The sequence below is a fragment of the Mus caroli genome, unplaced genomic scaffold (assembly GCF_978045245.1).
Source record: "Mus caroli unplaced genomic scaffold, Mus_caroli_1 scaffold_8, whole genome shotgun sequence".
Classification (NCBI taxonomy): Eukaryota; Metazoa; Chordata; class Mammalia; order Rodentia; family Muridae; genus Mus; species Mus caroli.
This window is the reverse complement of record NW_028227263.1, coordinates 119,033,458-119,053,623: the sequence shown is the minus strand read 5'-3', so window position 1 is coordinate 119,053,623 and position 20,166 is coordinate 119,033,458. Positions and strand designations below refer to the sequence as shown.

The 20,166-nt window shown below is 41.5% G+C and overlaps 1 protein-coding gene across 2 annotated transcripts in view; it reads left to right on the top strand.

The window, feature by feature from the left end:
* The window catches only part of LOC110288440 (cytochrome P450 2B9), a 34,226-nt gene extending 30,321 nt beyond the window's left edge, over positions 1–3,905 (top strand). For both annotated transcript variants that reach the window (XM_085842012.1, XM_085842011.1), the window contains one exon: positions 3,347–3,905. In XM_085842012.1, coding sequence (XP_085698138.1) covers positions 3,347–3,528 — 182 coding nt within the window. In that variant the 3' untranslated portion in view covers positions 3,529–3,905. The remainder of the gene's footprint in view (positions 1–3,346) is intronic.
* Positions 3,906–20,166: the final 16,261 nt, after the last annotated feature.

Here is a 20,166-nt window from a genome sequence, read left to right as displayed (position 1 = left end):
AGGAATACAAGGAAAGAATGTATGAGAAATTACAGTTAGACAGGGAAGGTGAAGAGGTTAGGATGATAGCTAGAGCATTTAGAAAAAGCAGGCCAAAAAGAATAGATAGAAAGACACATAGTAATGACAGGTATAGACACAGGTTCAGGTAGACTGCTGTGGGACACAAGTGAGCAAACAAGGGGGTAAACAAGCTAAAAGAATAATAGAGCCAAAGAACCATGGAAGGTGTCCAAATTGTCAGCTCCAGACATGAGAACACCATGTTGAGAGTGAGATTAGTCATTTAACTATTCAGGAAAAATCTAGGTCACAAAACCAGATATAGAAGAGCCATCTCAGAGGGCTATTCCACAAATTTCTAAGCTTATGTCACATAAATTATGGAAAGGAGATGGCCAAAGGTATGAAGTTCTTTTTCTAAATACTCCCATACAGGCACAGTTTTGCAATAACATGGAGGGCACAGGAGTTGCTTGGAAATCCCTCTTGTACCTGGAGGCAGACAGTTGCAGCTAAGAATAACTAAGGTACAGGGCAGGCTGTCGTGCCTGTGTATGACTTTCAGGCTCCCATTGCTCCATGGTGCTCCATGCCTTACTTTATGAACCAGCAAGGAATACTTATGTCTCTGATAACACAGTGGGAGCCACAGATGCCTTATCACATGTACCTGCCCATTCTCAATTGTCTGAACAATTGTATTTCTGAACTATAATGATCAATTTCATTAATATCAAGGTGATGAAGAAAGGTGGCAGAGAGAAAGAGAGGAGCATGAGTGACAAAGGGAACAGAGAAAGATGCAAGACACATAGGACTTTTTCTGTAGTGTAGAGTATTTGGAACACATCATCTTTCTGCCTCAGTCTGCCAAGTTCTGGGAATACAGGCATGCACTTTCATGTCAAGCTTATATAGGATTTTTTCTAAACAGTACCTTTACCCTCAGGAAAGTACTATAAGATGGGTATCAATCTCCTCATATGAATAATGAGAGACACTGGAGATGTTGTATTTATAATGTGTACATAAACATATTCTATACCTATTCTAATTGGGTTATATTGTGGTAATTTCTTAACCCAATAAGCCCATATAAAAACCACACAGCCCAGTTATTATATTTATAATCTATATACCTAGATTGGGCAGATCTATCAATATACTATTTTATTCCCCAGCTATGAGGACCCTCGCCACTTGCAGCTTCTCTAGGCCTTGTGCTCCTGTTCCATATTCTCTTCTACCTCTTCTTCCTCCATTCTTTCTCCTTCTTTTCCCACTCTCTAAGACCTTGAGTCCCACCTTTCCCTTCTGCTGCCCAATCATAGGTTCTAGCCTTTATTTAACCAGTTAGAATGGAGAGAAGATTCACATGCAAACACCTGAGTGTGTTATCTATTCTTTATTGGGGGCAGCCCCTCTTTTTTGGGGGAAGGGGGTTCTATGAATAGCCCTGGCTGTCCTGGAACTCACCCTGTAAACCAGGCTGGCCTCAAACTCAGAAATCCACCTGCCTCTGCCTCCCAAGTGCTGGGATTAGAGGTGTGTGCCACCACTGTCTGGCTGAGGGCAGCCCCTCTTGAGGAAGCAGAATTAACATCAGAATACAAACAGCATCAGTGCAACCCACAATAAGGTTATTACAGCTCTGGAGCAAGGACTCTGATAATGTAACAAAAATTACAAATCTGTCAAAAGTGACCATGAGACATCCACCAACAATTAGCACTTCATTTTATGATTTATTTATTACATATGTGATTAATGTGTATACATGTGTGCTCTGATATGTATTTATGTTGGAGTATAGCTTGTGGGGCTGGTTCTCTCTTTCCATCATGTGGGTCCAGGGTATTAAACTCATGTCCTCGGGACTGATGGAAAGCTCCTGCCCATGCTAAGGCACTGGTCCTTGCACCAGTTTTTTAATGTTTGAGAATTTTATTTATTTATTTATTTATTTATTTATTTATATCCTAAACAATGCCTCCCCTACAAGTACATACACACACAAGAGTCTTACCACCTCCCTTTCTTCTCTAAGATGGTGGGCCCCCTTGGTGTCCCCTAAAGCATCAAGTCTTTGCAGGGTTAGGCACATCCTTTCCCATTGAGGCCAGACAAACAGCCCTGTTGGGGAATGGATTCCATAGTCAGGAAACAGCTTAAGGGACAGCTTCTAATCCAGTTGTTTGGGGACTCACATGAAGACTGAGCTGCACATCATTACTTCTGAGTGTGTAATGGGGCTAGGTCAAGCCACATAATGTTCTTTGGTTGGTGGTTCAGTCTCTTAGAGTGCCCAAGTGTCCTGGTTCATCGACTCTGTTTATTTTCTTGTGGAGTTCTTAGCCCCTCAGTGCCTTTAATCCTTACCCCAACTGTTCCTTAATGATCTCCAAGCCCCATCAATGTTTCGCTGTGGGTATATCTGTTTTAGTCAGCTGCTGGGTGGAGCCTTTTAGAGGGCAGCTATGCTATGCTCCTGTTTGCAAGCATAACAGAGTATTATTAATAGTGTCAGGGATTGGTGTTTGTCCTTGGAATGGTGGGGCTGGTTATTGCTTGGCTGGTCTCTCAGTCTCAACTCTATCTTTGTCCCTGCAGTTCTTTCAAACAGGTAATTTTTTTGATCAAAAGTTTGTGGGTGGCTTGGTTTCTTTATCCATCCACTTGGGTCCTACCTTGCTACAGGAGGTGGAGTCTTTAGTTTCCACATCCCCATAGCTATGAGTCTCAGCTAAAGTCACCCCTATAGCCTATGGCCTATACCCTATAGTCACCCCTATGGCCTCCCCCATCCCAGGTCTCTGAGATTTCCTAGAGATTCCCCATGTGCCCCCCACACCAGCAGCTGCAAATTTCCATTTATTCTCCTGGCCCTCTCTTCTTTTTTGCTTTAAATGATCTTGACACCCCCCTATTACCCTTGCCATTCCATCTCCTACCTGGTTCCCTCTTTCTTTCTATGACTATTTTTATTCCCCTGTCTAAGCAAGATTCAATCATCCTCACTTGGGCCTTTCTCTTGTTTAGCTTCTTTGGGCGTTTGGGGTACATCATTGGTATCCTCCTGTACTTTGTGCCTAATATCCACTAATCAGTGAGTACATACTGCACATGAGCTTTTGGGTCTGGGTTATCTCACTCAGATGGTATTTTTTTAGTTCCATTTGCCTGTAAAATTCTCTTAACATTCTTATTTGAATTGCAGGGTGATAGTCAAAGTCCTTGTTGTTTAGTGCATTGGACAGGGATGTCTAAATGGGTTTAGGGATGTGACAATCCAAAGGCTATACAATGGATGGATGCTCACATGGATCATTTTTTGTGCCCACAGGAAAGCGCATTTGTCTTGGTGAAAGCATTGCCCGCAATGAATTGTTCATTTTCTTCACAACCATTCTCCAGAACTTCTCTGTGGCAAGCCCTGTTGCCCCTAAGGACATTGACCTCACTCCCAAGGAAAATGGTATTGGAAAAATACCTCCAACACACCAGATCTGCTTCTTAGCCCGCTAATTGGGGTGAGGGAGCCAGGTGTCACCACTTATGTTGAGAATGGCTCTATCTTTGTGCCTCTAAGAGAGCTGCTGAAAACCAGGCCATTGGTAGCTGCTCACACCCTTCCTTCTACTGTTGTTCTCCAAAGCTCCAAGGCATGTTCTTCTTCCCTGGGAATGGTGCTGGAGAAATCAATCAACTGTCTGTTTTGATTTCTGGAGTCCACAACTCATGCTGAGTCACTTCCCTTTTCCTCCCAATAGTCCAAGTCTTCACATATCAGCTCTCCATGATCTGTGATCTGTGCTAGTGGACTCTATATAAGATCTGATTTCTATGCCTACAGAGTTGCCTAGTATGTATGGCTCAGGTAAACAGAATCATATAGTGTGTGATCTTTGGTGTCTTGTGCCTTTACTTCACATCGTATTATCTAGGTTGCTGTATTCTACAGGCCACAGTCACACACCTTCATGAGTTTCTCTCTCTCTCTCTCTCTCTCTCTCTCTCTCTCTCTCTCTCTCTCTCTCTCTTTAATGGGTTTTTCTCATGCTCTTTCTTAGCATACTTTTTCTCCAGCTTCTGTCTAGGCAGAAGCCTTCTCAGCCCATGGCCCCTGAGCTGCATGTTTCTGAACATTGGCCTCAGATTTCCCTATGTTTCTCATTAAATCTCATAAGAATCACAGCAATGGTCACAAGTCCCTTCCAGTTGGCACCAGCACCGGGTCACCTTGGGCATGGAATCGGCAGACATCCCCAAGGCCCCCTAGAGGACTCTCCACGCCATCTTAGGGCCACCAGTGAGTGGAACACAACTTCTGTTCCAATCCAATCACTTGGGACCTGAGACAGCATTAGGGAAGCAGGAAACCCGGCCTGACCAGGGTCACAAGTCCCTTCCTGTTGGTGACAGCATTTGGTCACCTGGGCACAGTCAGCAGACACCCCCAAGGACCCTAGAGGACAGCTTCTGAGACAGACCCCATTTTGGGCTCCAGACATCTGGGCACCTTCCCTGCCAGAAGAGAGGTGTCCACTTTGCCCGGGAGGGCTTTGCCAGAGCTCCTGGGGGAGCTATCTTGGTTCCCGGATACCTCTGAGACTAGTCTGTGCAGGTGAGAGTGTGGACTACAGAAGCTAACAGAAGTGACAGGCTGAAGCAACACACCTTCTGGGACAGGTCCTGTTTCAGGCCTTAATCTTCTGCGAGAAGGGAGGTCCAAACACCAGGTATCTGTGCACCTTCCCTGTAAGAAGAGAGCTTGCCTACAGAGAGTGCTCTGACCACTGAAACTCAGAGAAAAGAGCTAGTCTCCCATGTCTGCTGATGAAGGCTAACAGAATCACAAGAGGAAAAATCTCTAACCAGAGACAACTATAACAACCAACTCCAGAGATTATTAGATGGCGAAAGGCAAACATAAGAATCTTACTAACAGAAACCAAGACCACTCACCATCATCAGAACATAGCACTCCCCCGTCACCCAGTCCTGGGCACCCCAACACACCCAAAAATCTAGACCCAGATTTAAAAGGATATTTCATGATGATGGTAGAGGACATCAAGAAGGACTTTAATAACTCACTTAAAGAAATGCAGGAGAACACTACTAAAGAGTTAAAAGCCCTTATAGAAAAACAGAAAAACAAATCCAAACAGGTGATGGAAATGAACAAAACCATACTAGACCTAAAAAGGGAAGTAGACACAATAAAGAAAACCCAAAGTGAGACAACACTGGAGATAGAAACCCTAGGAAAGAAATCTGGAACCATAGATGCGAGCATCAGCAACAGAATACAAGACATGGAAGAGAGAATCTCAGGTGCAGAAGATTCCATAGAGAACATCAGCACAACAATCAAAGAAAATGCAAGATGCAAAAAGATCCTAACTCAAAACATCCAGGAAATCCAGGACACAATGAGAAGACCAAACCTACGGATAATAGGAGTAGATGAGAATGAAGATTTTCTTTTCTTTTCTTTTCTTTTCTTTTCTTTTCTTTTCTTTTCTTTTCTTTTCTTTTCTTTTCTTTTCTTTTTATCATTTTCTTTCTTTTTTATTTTTTTATTTTTTTTATTACGTATTTTCCTCAATTACATTTCCAATGCTATCCCAAAAGTCCCCCATACCCTCCCCCCCAATTCAAAACCCACCCATTCCCATTTTTTTTTTTTTGGCCCTGGCATTCCCATGTAATGGGGAATATAAAGTTTCCGTGTCCAGTGGGCCTCTCTTTCCAGTGATGGCCGACTAGGCCATCTTTTGATACCTATGCAGCTAGAGTCAAGAGCTCCGGGGTACTGGTTAGTTCATAATATTGTTGCACCTACAGGGTTGCAGATCTCTTTAGATCCTTGGATACTTTCTCTAGCTCCTCCATTGGGGGCCCTGTGATCCATCCAATAGCTGACTGTGAGCATCCACTTATGTGTTTGCTAGGCCCTAGCCTAGTTTCACAAGAGACAGCTATATCAGGGTCCTTTCAGCAAACGCTTGCTAGTGTATGCAGTGGTGTCATCTTTGAAGGCTAATTATGGGATGGATCCCTGGATATGGCAGTCTCTAGATGGTCCATCCTTTCGTCTCAGCTCCAAACTTTGTCTCTGTAACTCCTTCCATGGGTGATTGTTTCCAATTGTAAGAAGGGGCATAGTGTCCACACTTTGGTCTTAGTTCTTCAGTTTCATGAGTTTTGCAAATTGTATCTTATATTTCGGCTATACTAAGTTTCTGGGTTAATATCCACTTATCATTTGAGTGCTTTTGTGATTGTGTTACCTCACTCAGGATGATGCCCTCCAGGTCCAACCATTTGCCTTGGAATTTCATAAATTCATTCTTTTTAATAGCTGAGTAGTACTCCATTGTGTAAATGTACCACATTTTTTGTATCCATTCCTCTGTTGAGGGGCATCTGGGTTCTTTCCAGCTTCTGGCTATTATAAATAAGACTGCTACAAACATAGTGGAGCATGTGTCCTTCTTACCGGTTGGGACATTTTCTGTATATATGCCCAGGAGAGTTATTGCTGGATCCTCCGGTAGTACTATGTCCAATTTTCTGAGGAACTGCCACACTGATTTTCAGAGATGTTATATAAGCTTTCCATCCCACCAACAATGTAGAAGTGTTCCTCTCTCTCCACATCCTCGGCAGCATCTGATGTCACCTGAATTTTTGATCTTAGCCATTCTGACTGGTGTGAGAGGGAATCTCAGGGATATTTTGATTTGCATTTCTCTGATGATTGAGGATGTTGAACATTTTTTCAGATGTTTCTCAGCCATTCGGTATTCGTCAGGTGAGAATTCTATGTTTAGCTCTGAGCCTCATTTTTAATGGGGTTATTTGATTTTCTGGAGTCCACCCTCTTGAGTTCTTTATATATATTGGATATTAGTCCCCTATATGATTTAAAATAGGTAAAGATCCTTTCCCAATCAGTTGGTGGCCTTTTGGTCATATTGACAGTGTCTTTTGCCTTGCAGAAGCTTTGCAATTTTATGAGGTCCCATTTGTTGATTCTCGATCTTACAGCACAAGCCATTGCTGTTCTATTCAGGAATTTTTCCCCTGTGCCCATATCTTCAAGGCTTTTCCCCACTTTCTCCTCTATAAGTTTCAGTGACTCTGGTTTTATGTGAAGTTCCTTGATGCACTTAGATTTGACCTTAGTACAAGGAGATAGGAATGGATCAATTCGCATTCTTCTACATGTTAACAACCAGTTGTGACATCACCATTTATTGAAAATGCTGTCTTTCTTCCACTGGATGTTTTTAGCTCCCTTGTCGAAGATCAAGTGACCATAGGTGTGTGAGTTCATTTCTGGGTCTTCAATTCTATTCCATTGGTCTACTTGTCTGTCAGTATACCAGTACCATGCAGTTTTTATCACAATTGTTCTGTAGTAAAGCTTTAGGTCAGGCATGGTGATTCCCCCAGAGGTTCTTTTATCCTTGAGAAGAGTTTTTGCTATCCTAGGTATTTTGTTATCCCAGATGAATTTTCAGATTGCTCTTTCTAATTCGTTGAAAAATCAAGTTGGAATTTTGATGGGGATTGCATTGAATCTGTAGATTGCATTTGGCAAGATAGCCATTTTTACTATTTTGATCCTGCCAATCCATGAGCATGGGAGTTCTTTCCATCTTCTGAGATCTTCTTTAATTTCTTTCTTCAGAGACTTGAAGTTCTAATCATACAGTTCTTTCACTTACTTAGATAGCATCACGCCAAGATATTTTATACTATTTGTGACTATTGAGAAGGGTGTTGTTTCCCTAATTTTGTTCTCAGCCTGTATATTCTTTGTGTAGAGAAAGGCCATTAACTTGTTTGAGTTAATTTTATATCCAGCTACTTCACTGAAACTGTTTATCAGGTTTAGGAGTTCTCTGGTGGAATTTTTAGGGTCACTTATATATACTATCATATCATCTGCAAAATGTGATATTTTGACTTCATCTTTTCCAATTTGTATCCCCTTGACCTCCTTTTGTTGTCGAATTGCTCTGGCTAGGACTTCAAGTACTATGTTGAATAGGTAGGGAGAAAGTGGGCAGCCTTGTCTAGTCCCTGATTTAAATGGGATTGCTTCAAGCTTCTCACCATTTACTTTGACGTTGGTTACTGGTCTGCTGTAGATTGCTTTTATCATGTTTAGGTATGGGCCTTGAATTCCTGATCTTTTCAAGACTTTTATAATGAATGGATGTTGGATCTTGTTGAATGTTTTTCCACATCTAACTAGATGATCATGTGGTTTTTGTCTTTGAGTTTGTTTATATAATGGATTATGTTGATGGATTTCCGTATATTAAACCATCCCTGCATCCCTGGCATAAAATCTACTTGGTCAGGATGGATGTTTGCTTTAATGTGTTCTTGGATTTGGTTAGCGAGAATTTTATTGAGTATTTTTGCATTGATATTCATAAGGGAAATTGGTCTGAAGTTCTCTATCTTTGTTGAATCTTTCTGTGGTTTACGTATCAGAATTATTGTGGCTTCATAGAATGCGTTGGGTAGAGTAACTTCTACTTTTATTTTGTGGAATATTTTGTGCAGAACTGGAAATAGGTCTTCTTTGAAGGTCTGGTAGAAGTCTGCACTAAACCCATCTGGTCCTGGGCTTTTTTAGCTGGGAGACTATTAATGACTGCTTCTATTTCTTTTGCAGATATGGGACTGTTTAGATTGTTAACTTGATCCTGATTTAACTTTGGTTCCTGTTATCTGTCTAGAAATTTGTCCATTTCATCCAGGTTTTTGAGATTTGTTGAGTATAGCCTTTATTAGAAGGATCTGATGGTGTTTTGGGTTTCTTCAGGATCTGTTGTTATGTCTCCCTTTCATTTCTGATTTTGTTTATTAGGATGTTGTCCCTGTGACCACTAGTGAGTCTAGCTAAGGGTTTATCTATCTTGTTGATTTTCTCAAAGAACCAACTCCTCGTTTGGTTAATTCTTTGAATAGCTCTTGTTTCCACTTGGTTTATTTCACCCCTGTGTTTGATTATTTCCTGCTGTCTACTCCTCTTGGGTGAATTTTCTTTCTTTTTCTCTAGAGCTTTTAGATCGGTTGTCAAGCTGCTAGTGTGTGCTCTCTCCAGATTCTTTTTGGAGGCACTCAGAGTTATGAGTTTCCCTCTTAAAAATGCTTTCATTGTGTCCCATAGGATAGGGTATGTGTTGGCTTCATTTTCATTAAACTCTAAAAAGTCTTTAATTTCTTTCTTTATTCCTTCCTTGACCAAGGTATCATTGAGAAGAGTGTTCAGTTTCCCCGTGAATGTTGGCTTTCTATTATTTATGTTGTTATTGAAGATCAGCCTTAGTCCATGGTGGTCTGATAGGATGCATGGGAAAACTTCAACATTTTTGTATCTGCTGAGTCCTGTTTTGTGACCAAGTATATGGTCAATTTTTGATAAGGTCCCGTAAGGTGCTGAGAAGAAGGTATACCCTTTTGTTTTAGGATAAAATGTTCTGTAGATATCTGGTAAGTCCATTTGTTTCATCACTTCTGTTGGTTTCACTGTGTCCCTGTTTAGTTTCTGTTTCCAAGATCTGTCCATTGATGAAAGTTGTGTGTTGAAGTCTCCCACTATTATTGTGTGAGGTGCAATGTGTGCTTTGAATTTTACTAAAGTGTCTTTAATGAATGTGGCTGCACTTGCATTAGGAGCACAGATATTCAGAATTGAGAGTTCCTCTTGGAGGATTTTACCTGCGATGAGTATGAAGTGTCCCTCCTTGTCTTTTTTTGATAACTTTGGGTTGGAAGTCGATTTTATTCGATATTAGAATGGCTACTCCAGCTTGTTTCTTCAGACCATTTGCTTGGAAAATTGTTTTCCAGCCTTTCACTCTGAAGTAGTGTGTTTCTTTTTCCCTGAGATTGGTTTCCTGTAAGCAGCAAAATGTTGGGTCCTGTTTGTGTAGCCAATCTGTTATTCTATGTCTTTTTATTGGGGAATTGAGTCCATTGATATTAAGAGATATTAAGGAAAAGTAATTGTTGCTTCCTTTTATTTTTGTTGTTAGAGTTGGCATTCTATACTTGTGGCTGTCTTTTTTTGGTGTGTTGAGGGATTACTTTCTTGCTTTTTCTAGGGTGTCATTTCAGTCCTTGTATTGTTTTGTTTTGTTTTTCTGTTATTGTCCTTTGAAGGGCTGGATTCGTGGAAAGATAATGTGTGAATTTGGCTTTGTCATGGAATACTTTGGTTTCTCCATCTATGGTAATTGAGAGTTTGGCCGGGAATAGTAGCCTGGGTTGGAATTTGTGTTTTCTTAGTGTCTGTATAAAATCTGTCCAGGATCTTCTGGCTTTCATAGTCTCCAGTGAAAAGTCTGGTGTAATTCTGATAGGCCTGCCTTTACATGTTACTTGACCCTTTTCCCTTACTGCTTTTAGTATTCTATCTTTATTTAGTGCATTTGTTGTTCTGATTATTATGTGTCGGGAGCTATTTCTTTTCTGGTCCAGTATATTTGGAGTTCTGTAGGCTTCTTGTATGTTCATGGGCATGTCATTCTTTAGGTTTGGGAAGTTTTCTTCTATAATTTTGTTGAAGATATTTGCTGGCCCTTTAAGTTGAAAATCTTCATTCTCATCAACTCCTATTATCCCTAGGTTTGGTCTTCTCATTGTGTCCTGGATTTCCTCATGTTATGAGTTAGGATCTTTTTGCATTTTGTATTTTCTTTGATTGTTGTGCTGATGTTTCCATGAAATCTTCTGCACCTGAGATTCTCTCTTCCATCTCCTGTATTCTGTTGCTGATGCTTGCATCTATGGTTCCAGATTTCTTTTCTAGGTTTTGTATCTCCAGCGTTGGCTCACTTTGGGTTTTCTTTATTGTGTCTACTTCCCCTTTTAGGTCTAGTATTGTTTTGTTCATTTCCATCAACTGTTGGGTAGTGTTTTCCTGCAATTCTTTAAGGAATTTTTGTGTTTCCTCTTTAAGGTCTTCTACCTTTTTAGTTGTGTTCTCCTGTATTTCTTTAAGTTAGTTATTAAAGTCCTTCTTGATGTCCTCTACCATCATCATGAGATATGCTTTTAAATCCGGGTCTAGCTTTTCGGTTGTGTTGTAGTGCCCAGGACTAGGTGGGATGGGAGTGCTGCATTCTGATGATGGTGAGTGGTCTTGATTTATGTTAGTAGGATTCTTACATTTTCCTTTCGCCATCTGGTAATCTCTGGAGTTAGTTGTTATAGTTGTCTTTGGTTAGAGCTTGTTCCTCAGGTGATTATGTTAGCCTCTGTCAGCAGTTCTGGGAGACTAGGTCTCTCCTTAGTTTCAGTGGTCAGAGTATTCTCTGCAGGCAAGCTCTCCTCTTGCAGGGAAGGTGCCCATATATCTGGTGTTCAAACCTGCCTCCTGGCAGATGTTGTGTTACACTCACCAGAGGTCTTAAGATCCCCTGAAGGGTCCTATGAGGACCTTGGGGGGGTGGGTCCAGAAAAACTGCGCGCAAGGAACCCTGGTGCTGGAGTGGACCGGAAGGTACTTTGTGCCCCTGATCAGGCAGGGTTATCTGCTTCCCTAGTTAATGCAGTCTCAGAACCCAAGAGATTGGATTGGAGCAGATGCTGTGTTCCACTCATCAGAAGTCTTAGGATCCTGTGGGTGATCCTGTGTGGGTCCTTGTGGGTCTGTGGAGACTCAGTGGGCATGGAACCCCGGTGCTGAAGTGAGAATGAAGATTTTCAACTTAAAGGGCCAGCAAATATATTCAACAAAATTATAGGAGAAAACTTAACAAACCTAAAGAAAGAGCTGCCCATGAACACACAAGAAGCCTACTGAACTCCAAATAGACAGGACCAGAACAGAAATTCCTCCCAACACATAATAATCAGAACAGCAAATGCACTAAATAAAGAGAAAATATTAAAAGCAGTAAGGGAAAAGTGTCAAGTAACATATAAAAGCAGGCCTATCAGAATTACACCAGACTTTTCACCAGTGACTATGAAAGCCAGAAGATCCTGGACAGATGTTCTACAGACACTAAGAGAACACAAATGCCAGCCCAGGCTACTATACCCAGCCAAACTTTCAATTACCATAGACAGAAAAACCAAAGTATTCCACGACAAAACCAAATCCACGCATTATCTTTCCATGAATCTGGCCCTTCAAAGGATAATAACAGAAAAAAAAACAATACAAGGACGGAAACTACGCCTTTAAAAAAGCAAGAACGGAGGGCCACAAACCTCTTCCGGTCAGAAAAGCACCGGGGTAGCGAGGGCACAGGGTCGGCTGACACTCGCCAGCTACCCACGACACCCGCCACAGGATCTTAAGACTTCTGGTGAGTGGAACACAGCTTCTGCTCCAATCCAATTGCTTGCGGTACCTGAGACTGCATTAGTTAGGGAAGCAGAAACCGGCCTGAGTAGGGCCACAGGCCTCATCCGGCCGGATCAGCACCCGGGTAGCTAGATCCCAGGGTCGGCTGACACCCGCCAGCTACCTACGACCCCTGCCACAGGATTTTGAGACTGCTGGTGAGTGGAACACAGCTTCTGCTCCAGTCCAATCACGCGGGACCTGAGACTGCTCTGGTTGGGGAGAGAGAAATCCGGCCTACATAGGGCCACAAACCTCTTCCGCTCAGAAAAGCACCAGGGTAGCTAGGGTGCAGGGTCGGCTGACACTCGCCAGCTACCCACAACACCCGCCACAGGATCTTAAGACTTCTGGTGAGTGGAACACAGCTTCTGCTCCAATCCAATTGCGCGGGACCTGAGACTGCTCTGGTTGGGGAGAGAGAAATCCGGACTACATAGGGCCACAAACCTCTTCTGGTCAGAAAAGCACCGGGGTAGTGAGGGCGCAGGGTCGGCTGACACTTGCCAGCTACCCACAACACCCGCCACAGGATCTTAAGACTTCTGGTGAGTGGAACACAGCTTCTGCTCCAATCCAATTGCGCACGGGACCTGAGACTGCATTAGTTAGGGAAGCAGAAACCGGCCTGAGTAGGGCCACAGGCCTCATCCGGCTGGATCAGCACCGGGGTAGCTAGAGCGCAGGGTCGGCTGACACCCGCCAGCTACCCACGACCCCCGCCACAGGATTTTGAGACTGCTGGTGAGTGGAACACAGCTTCTGCTCCAGTCCAATCACGCGGGACCTGAGTCTGCTTTGGTTGGGGAGGGAGAAATTCGGCCTACATAGGGCCACAAGCCTCTTCCGTTCAGAAAAGCACCGGGGTAGTGAGGGCGCAGGGTCGGCTGACACTTGCCAGCTACCCACAACACCCGCCACAGGATCTTAAGACTTCTGGAGAGTGGAACACAGCTTTTGCTCCAATCCAATTGCGCGCAGGACCTGAGACTGCATTAGTTAGCGAAGCAGAAAACTGGCCTGAGCAGGACCACAGGCCTCTTCTGGCTGGACCAGCACCGGGGTACGGCCAGCTACCCACGACCCCCGCCACAGGATTTTGAGACTGCTGGTGAGTGGAACACAGCCTCTGCTCCAATCTTTAAACAGTGACAACAACAACAACTAACCCCAGAGATTACCAGATGGCGAAAGGTAAACGTAATAATCTTACTAACAGAAACCAAGACCACTCACCATCATCAGAACCCAGCACTCCCACTTCGCCCAGTCCAGGGCACCCCAACACACCGGAAAAGCTAGACACGGATCTAAAAGCATATCTCATGATGATGGTAGAGGACTTCAAGAAGGACTTTAATAACACACTTAAAGAAATACAAAGGAACACTGGTAAACAGGTAGAAGACAATAAAGAGGAAGCACAAAAATCTCTTAAAGAATTGCAGGAGAACACTGCTAAAGAGTTACAAATCCTTAAAGAAAAACAGGATAACCTAATCAAACAGGTAGAAGTCCTTAATGAAAAACAGGAAAACACATCCAAACAGATGATGGAAATGAACAAAACCATACTAGACCTAAAAAGGGAAGTAGACACAATAAAGAAAACCCAAAATGAGGCAACACTGGAGATAGAAACCCTAGGAAAGAAATCTGGAACCATAGATACCAGCATCAGCAACAGAATACAAGAGATGGAAGAGAGAATCTCAGGTGCAGAAGATTCCATAGAGAACATCGGCACAACAATCAAGGAAAATGCAAGATGCAAAAAGATCCTAACTCAAAACATCCAAGAAATCCAGGACACAATGAGAAGACCAAACCTACGGATAATAGGAGTGGATGAGAATGAAGATTTTCAACTCAAAGGACCAGCAAACATCTTCAACAAAATTATAGAAGAAAACTTCCCAAATCTAAAGAAAGAGATGCCCATGAACATACAAGAAGCCTACAGAACTCCAAATATACTGGACCAGAAAAGAAATACCTCCCGACACATAATAATCAGAACAACAAATCCTCTAAATAAAGATAGAATACTAAAAGCAGTAAGAGAAAAAGGCCAAGTAACATATAAAGGCAAGCCTATCAGAATTACACCAGATTTTTCACCAGAGAATATGAAAGCCAGAAGATCCTGGACGGATGTTATACAGAAACTAAGAGAACACAAATTCCAGCCCAGGCTACTATACCCAGCCAAACTCTCAATTAACATAGATGGAGAAACCAAAGTATTCCACGACAAAACCAAATTCACACATTATCTCTCCACGAATCCAGCCCTTCAAAGGATAATAACAGAAAAAAACCAATACAAAGACAGGAACCATGCCCTAGAAACAACAAGAAGGTAATCCCTCAACAAACCTAAAAGAAGACAGCCACAAGAACAGAATGCCAACTTTAACAACAAAAATAACAGAAAACAACAATTACTTTTCCTTAATATCTCTTAATATCAATGGACTCAACTCCCCGATAAAAAGACATAGACTAACAAACTGGCTACACAAACAAGATCCAACATTTTTCTGTTTACAGGAAACTCATCTCAGAGAAAAAGATAGACACTACCTCAGAATGAAAGGCTGGAAAACAATTTTCCAAGCAAATGGTATGAAGAAACAAGCTGGAGTAGCCATTCTAATATCTGATAAGATTGACTTCCAACCCAAAGTCATCAAAAAAGACAGGGAGGGGCACTTCATACTCATCAAAGGTAAAATCCTCCAAGAGGAACTATCAATTCTGAATATCTATGCTCCAAATACAAAGGCAGCCTCATTCATTAAAGAAACTTTAGTAAATCTCAAAGCACACATTGCACCTCATACAATAATAGTGGTAGACTTCAACACACCACTTTCACCAATGGACAGATCATGGAAACAGAAACTAAACAGGGACACAGTGAAACTAACAGAAGTTATGGATCAAATGGATCTGGCAGATATCTACAGAACATTTTACCCTAAAACAAAAGGATATATCTTCTTCTCAGCACCTCATGGTACCTTCTCCAAAATTGACCACATAATTGGTCACAAAACAGGCCTCAACAGATACAAAAATATTGAACTTGTCCCATGCATCCTATCAGATCACCATGGACTAAGGCTGATCTTCAATAACAAAATAAATAATAGAAAGCCAACATTCACGTGGAAACTGAACAACACTCTTCTCAATGATACCTTGGTCAAGGAAGGAATAAAGAAAGAAATTAAGGACTTTTTAGAGTTCAATGAAAATGACGCCACAACATACCCAAACTTATGGGACGCAATGAAAGCATTTCTAAGAGGAAAACTCATAGCTCTGAGTGCCTCCAAAAAGAAACTAGAAAGAGCACACATTAGCAGCTTGACAACACACCTAAAAGCACTAGAACAAAAAGAAGCAAATTCACCCAAGAGGAGTAGACGGCAGGAGATAATCAAACTCAGGGGCGAAATCACCCAAGTGGAAACAAGAAGAACTATTCAAAGAATCAACCAATCAAGGAGCTGGTTCTTTGAGAAAATCAACAAGATAGATAAACCCTTAGCCAGACTCACTAGAGGGCACAGGGAAAGCATTCTAATTAACAACATCAGAAATGAAAAAGGAGACATAAAAACAGATCCTGAAGACATTCAAAACACCATCAGATCCTTCTACCAAAGGCTATACTCAACAAAACTGGAGAACCTGGATGGTTCCTAGACAGATACCAGGTACCAAAGTTGAACCAAGATCAGGTTAATGATCTAAATAGCCCTATATCCCCCGAAGAAATAGAAGCAGTCATTAATAGTCTCCCAACCAAAAAAAAAAAAAAAAAAAAAAAAGCCCAGGACCAAATGGGTTTAGTGCACAGTTCTATCAGACCTTCAAAGAAGATCTAATCCCAGTTCTTCACAAACTATTCCACAAAATAGAAACAGAAGGTACTCTACCCAACTCATTCTATGAAGCCACAATTACTCTGATACCTAAACCACAAAAAGACCCAACAAAGATAGAAAACTTCAGACCAATATCCCTTATGAATATTGATGCAAAAATCCTCAATAAAGTTCTTGCTAACCGAATCCAAGAACACATGAAAACAATCATCCATCCTGACCAAGTAGGTTTCATCCCAGGGATGCAGGGATGGTTCAATATTCGGAAATCCATCAACGTAATCCAGTATATAAACAAACTCAAAGACAAAAACCACATGGTCATCTCGTTAGATGCGGAAAAAGCATTTGACAAGATCCAACACCCATTCATGATAAAAGTCTTGGAAAGATCAGAAATTCAAGGCCCATACCTAAACATGATAAAAGCAATCTACAGCAAACCAGTAGCCAACATCAAAGTAAATGGTGAGAAGCTTGAAGCAATCCCTCTAAAATCAGGGACTAGACAAGGCTGTCCACTTTCTCCATACCTATTCAACATTGTACTTGAAGTCCTAGCCAGAGCAATTCGACAAAAAAAGGAGATCAAAGGGATACAAATTGGAAAAGATGAAGTCAAAATACCACTCTTTGCAGATGATATGATAGTATATATAAGTGACGCTAAAAATTCCACCAGAGAACTCCTACGCCTGATAAACAGCTTCGGTGAAGTAGCTGGATATAAAATTAACTCAAACAAATCAATGGCCTTTCTCTACACAAAGAATAAACAGGCTGAGAAAGAAATTAGGGAAACAACACCCTTCTCAATAGTCACAAATAATATTAAATATCTTGGCGTGACTCTAACTAAGGAAGTGAAAGATCTGTATAATAAAAACTTCAAGTCTCTGAAGAAAGAAATTATAGAAGATCTCAGAAGATGGAAAGATCTCCCATGCTCATGGATTGGCAGGATCAACATTGTAAAAATGGCTATCTTGCCAAAAGCAATCTACAGATTCAGTGCAATCCCCATCAAAATTCCAAATCAATTCTTCAACGAATTAGAAAGTGCAATATGCAAATTCATCTGGAATAACAAAAAACCTAGGATAGCAAAAACTCTTCTCAAGGATAAAAGAACCTCTGGTGGAATCACCATGCCGGACCTAAAGCTCTACTACAGAGCAATTGTGATAAAAACTGCATGGTACTGGTATACTGACAGACAAGTAGACCAATGGAATAGAATTGAAGACCCAGAAATGAACCCACACACCTACGGTCACTTGATCTTCGACAAGGGAGCTAAAAACATCCAGTGGAAGAAAGACAGCATTTTCAACAAATGGGGCTGGCACAACTGGTTGTTAACATGTAGAAGAATGCGAATCGATCCATTCCTATCTCCTTGTACTAAGGTCAAGACTAAGTGGATCAAGGAACTTCACATAAAACCAGAGACACTGAAACTTATAGAGGAGAAAGTGGAGAAAAGCCTTGAAGATATGGGCACAGGGGAAAAATTCCTGAATAGAACAGTAATGGCTTGTGCTGTAAGATCGAGAATTGACAAGTGGGACCTCATGAAACTACAAAGCTTCTGCAAGGCTAAAGACACCATCAATAAGACAAAAAAACCACCAACAGATTGGGAAAGGATCTTCACCTATCCTAAATCAGATAAGGGTCTAATATCCAATATATATAAAGAACTCAAGAAGGTGGACTCCAGAAAGTCAAATAACCCCATTAAAAAATGGGGCTCAGAACTGAACAAAGAATTCTCACCTGACGAATACCGAATGGCAGAGAAGTACCTGAAAAAATGTTCAACATCCTTAATCATCAGGGAAATGCAAATCAAAACAACCCTGAGATTCCCCCTCACACCAGTCAGAATGGCTAAGATCAAAAATTCAGGTGACAGCAGATGCTGGCGAGGATGTGGAGAAAGAGGAACACTCCTCCATTGTTGGTGGGATTGCAAGCTTGTACAACCATTCTGGAAATCAGTCTGGCAGTTCCTCAGAAAATTGGACATAGTACTACCGGAGGATCCAGCAATACCTCTCCGGGGCATATATCCAGAAGATGTCCCAACCGATAAAAAGGACACATGCTCCACTATGTTCATAGCAGCCCTATTTATAATAGCCAGAAGCTGGAAAGAACCCAGATGTTCCTCAACAGAGGAATGGATACAGAAATTATGGTACATTTACACAATGGAGTACTACTCAGCTATTAAAAAGAATGAATTTATGAAATTCCTAGCCAAATGGATGGACCTGGAGGGCATCATCTTGAGTGAGGTAACACAATCACAAAAGGACTCACACAATATGTATTCACTGATAAGTGGATATTAGCCCAAAACTTAGGATACCCATGATATAAGATACAATTTGCTAAACGCATGATACTCAAGAAGAATGAAGACCAAAGTGTGGACACTGTGCCCCTTCTTAGAATTGGGAACAAAACACCCAGGGAAGGAGTTACAGAGACAAATTTCGTAGCTGTGATGAAAGGATGGACCATTTAGAGACTGCCATATCCAGGGATCCATCCCATAATCAGCTTCTAAACACTGACACCATTGCATACACTAGCAAGATTTTGCTGAAAGGACTCAAATATAGCTGTCTCTTGTGAGACGATGCCGGGGCCTAGCAAACACAGGAATGGATGCTCACAGTCAGCTATTGGATGGATCACAGGGCTCCCAATGGAGAAGCTAGAGAAAGTACCCAAGGAGCTAAAGGGATCTGCAACCCTATTGTTGGAACAACATGATGTACTAACCAGAACCCCGGATCTCTTGTCTCTAGCTGCATATGTATCGAAAGATGGCCTAGTCGGCCATCACTGGAAAGAGAGGCCCATTGGACTTGCAAACTTTATATGCCCCAACATAGGGGAATGCCAGGGCCAAAAGAATGGGAATGGGTGGGTAGGGAAGTGGGGGGCGCTATGGGGGACTTTTGGGATAGCATTGGAAATGTAATTGAGGAAAATATGTAATAAAAATATTAAAAATTAAAAAAAAGCAAGAAAGTAATTCTTCAGCAAACCTAAAAGAAGATAGCCACAAGAACAGAATGTGAACTCTAACAACAAAATAATAGGAAGCAACAATTACTTTTCCATAATATCTCTTAATATCAATGGACTCAATTCCCCAATAAAAACATATAGACTAAGAGACTGGCTACAAAACAGGACCCAACATTTTGCTGCTTACACGAAACCAATCTCAGGGAAAAAGACCGACATTACCTCAGAATGAAAGGCTGGAAAACAATTTTGCAAGCAAACGGTCTGTAGAAACAAGCTGGAGTAGCCATTCTAATATCGAATAAAATCGACTTCCAACCTAAAGTTATCAAAAAAAGTCAAGGAGGGACACTTCATTCTCATCAAAGGTAAAATCCTCCAAGATGAACTCTCAATTCTGAATATCTATGCTCCAAATGCAAGGGCAACCACATTCATTAAAGAAACTTTAGTAAAATTTGAAACACACATTGCATCTCACACAATAATAGTGGGAGACTTCCACACACCACTTTCATCAATGGACATATCGTGGAAACAGAAACTAAATAGGGACACAGTGAAACCAACAGAAGTGATAAAACAAATGGACTTAACAGATATCCACAGAACATTTTATCCTAAAACAAAAGGATATATCTTCTTCTCAGCACCTCACGGGACCTTATCCAAAATTGACCATATATTTGGTCACAAAACAGGCCTCAACAGATATAAAAATATTGAAATTGTCCCATGCATCTTATCAGCTCACCATGGACTAAGGCTGATCTTCAATAACAACATAAATAATAGAAAGCCAACATTCGCGTGGAAACTGAACAACAC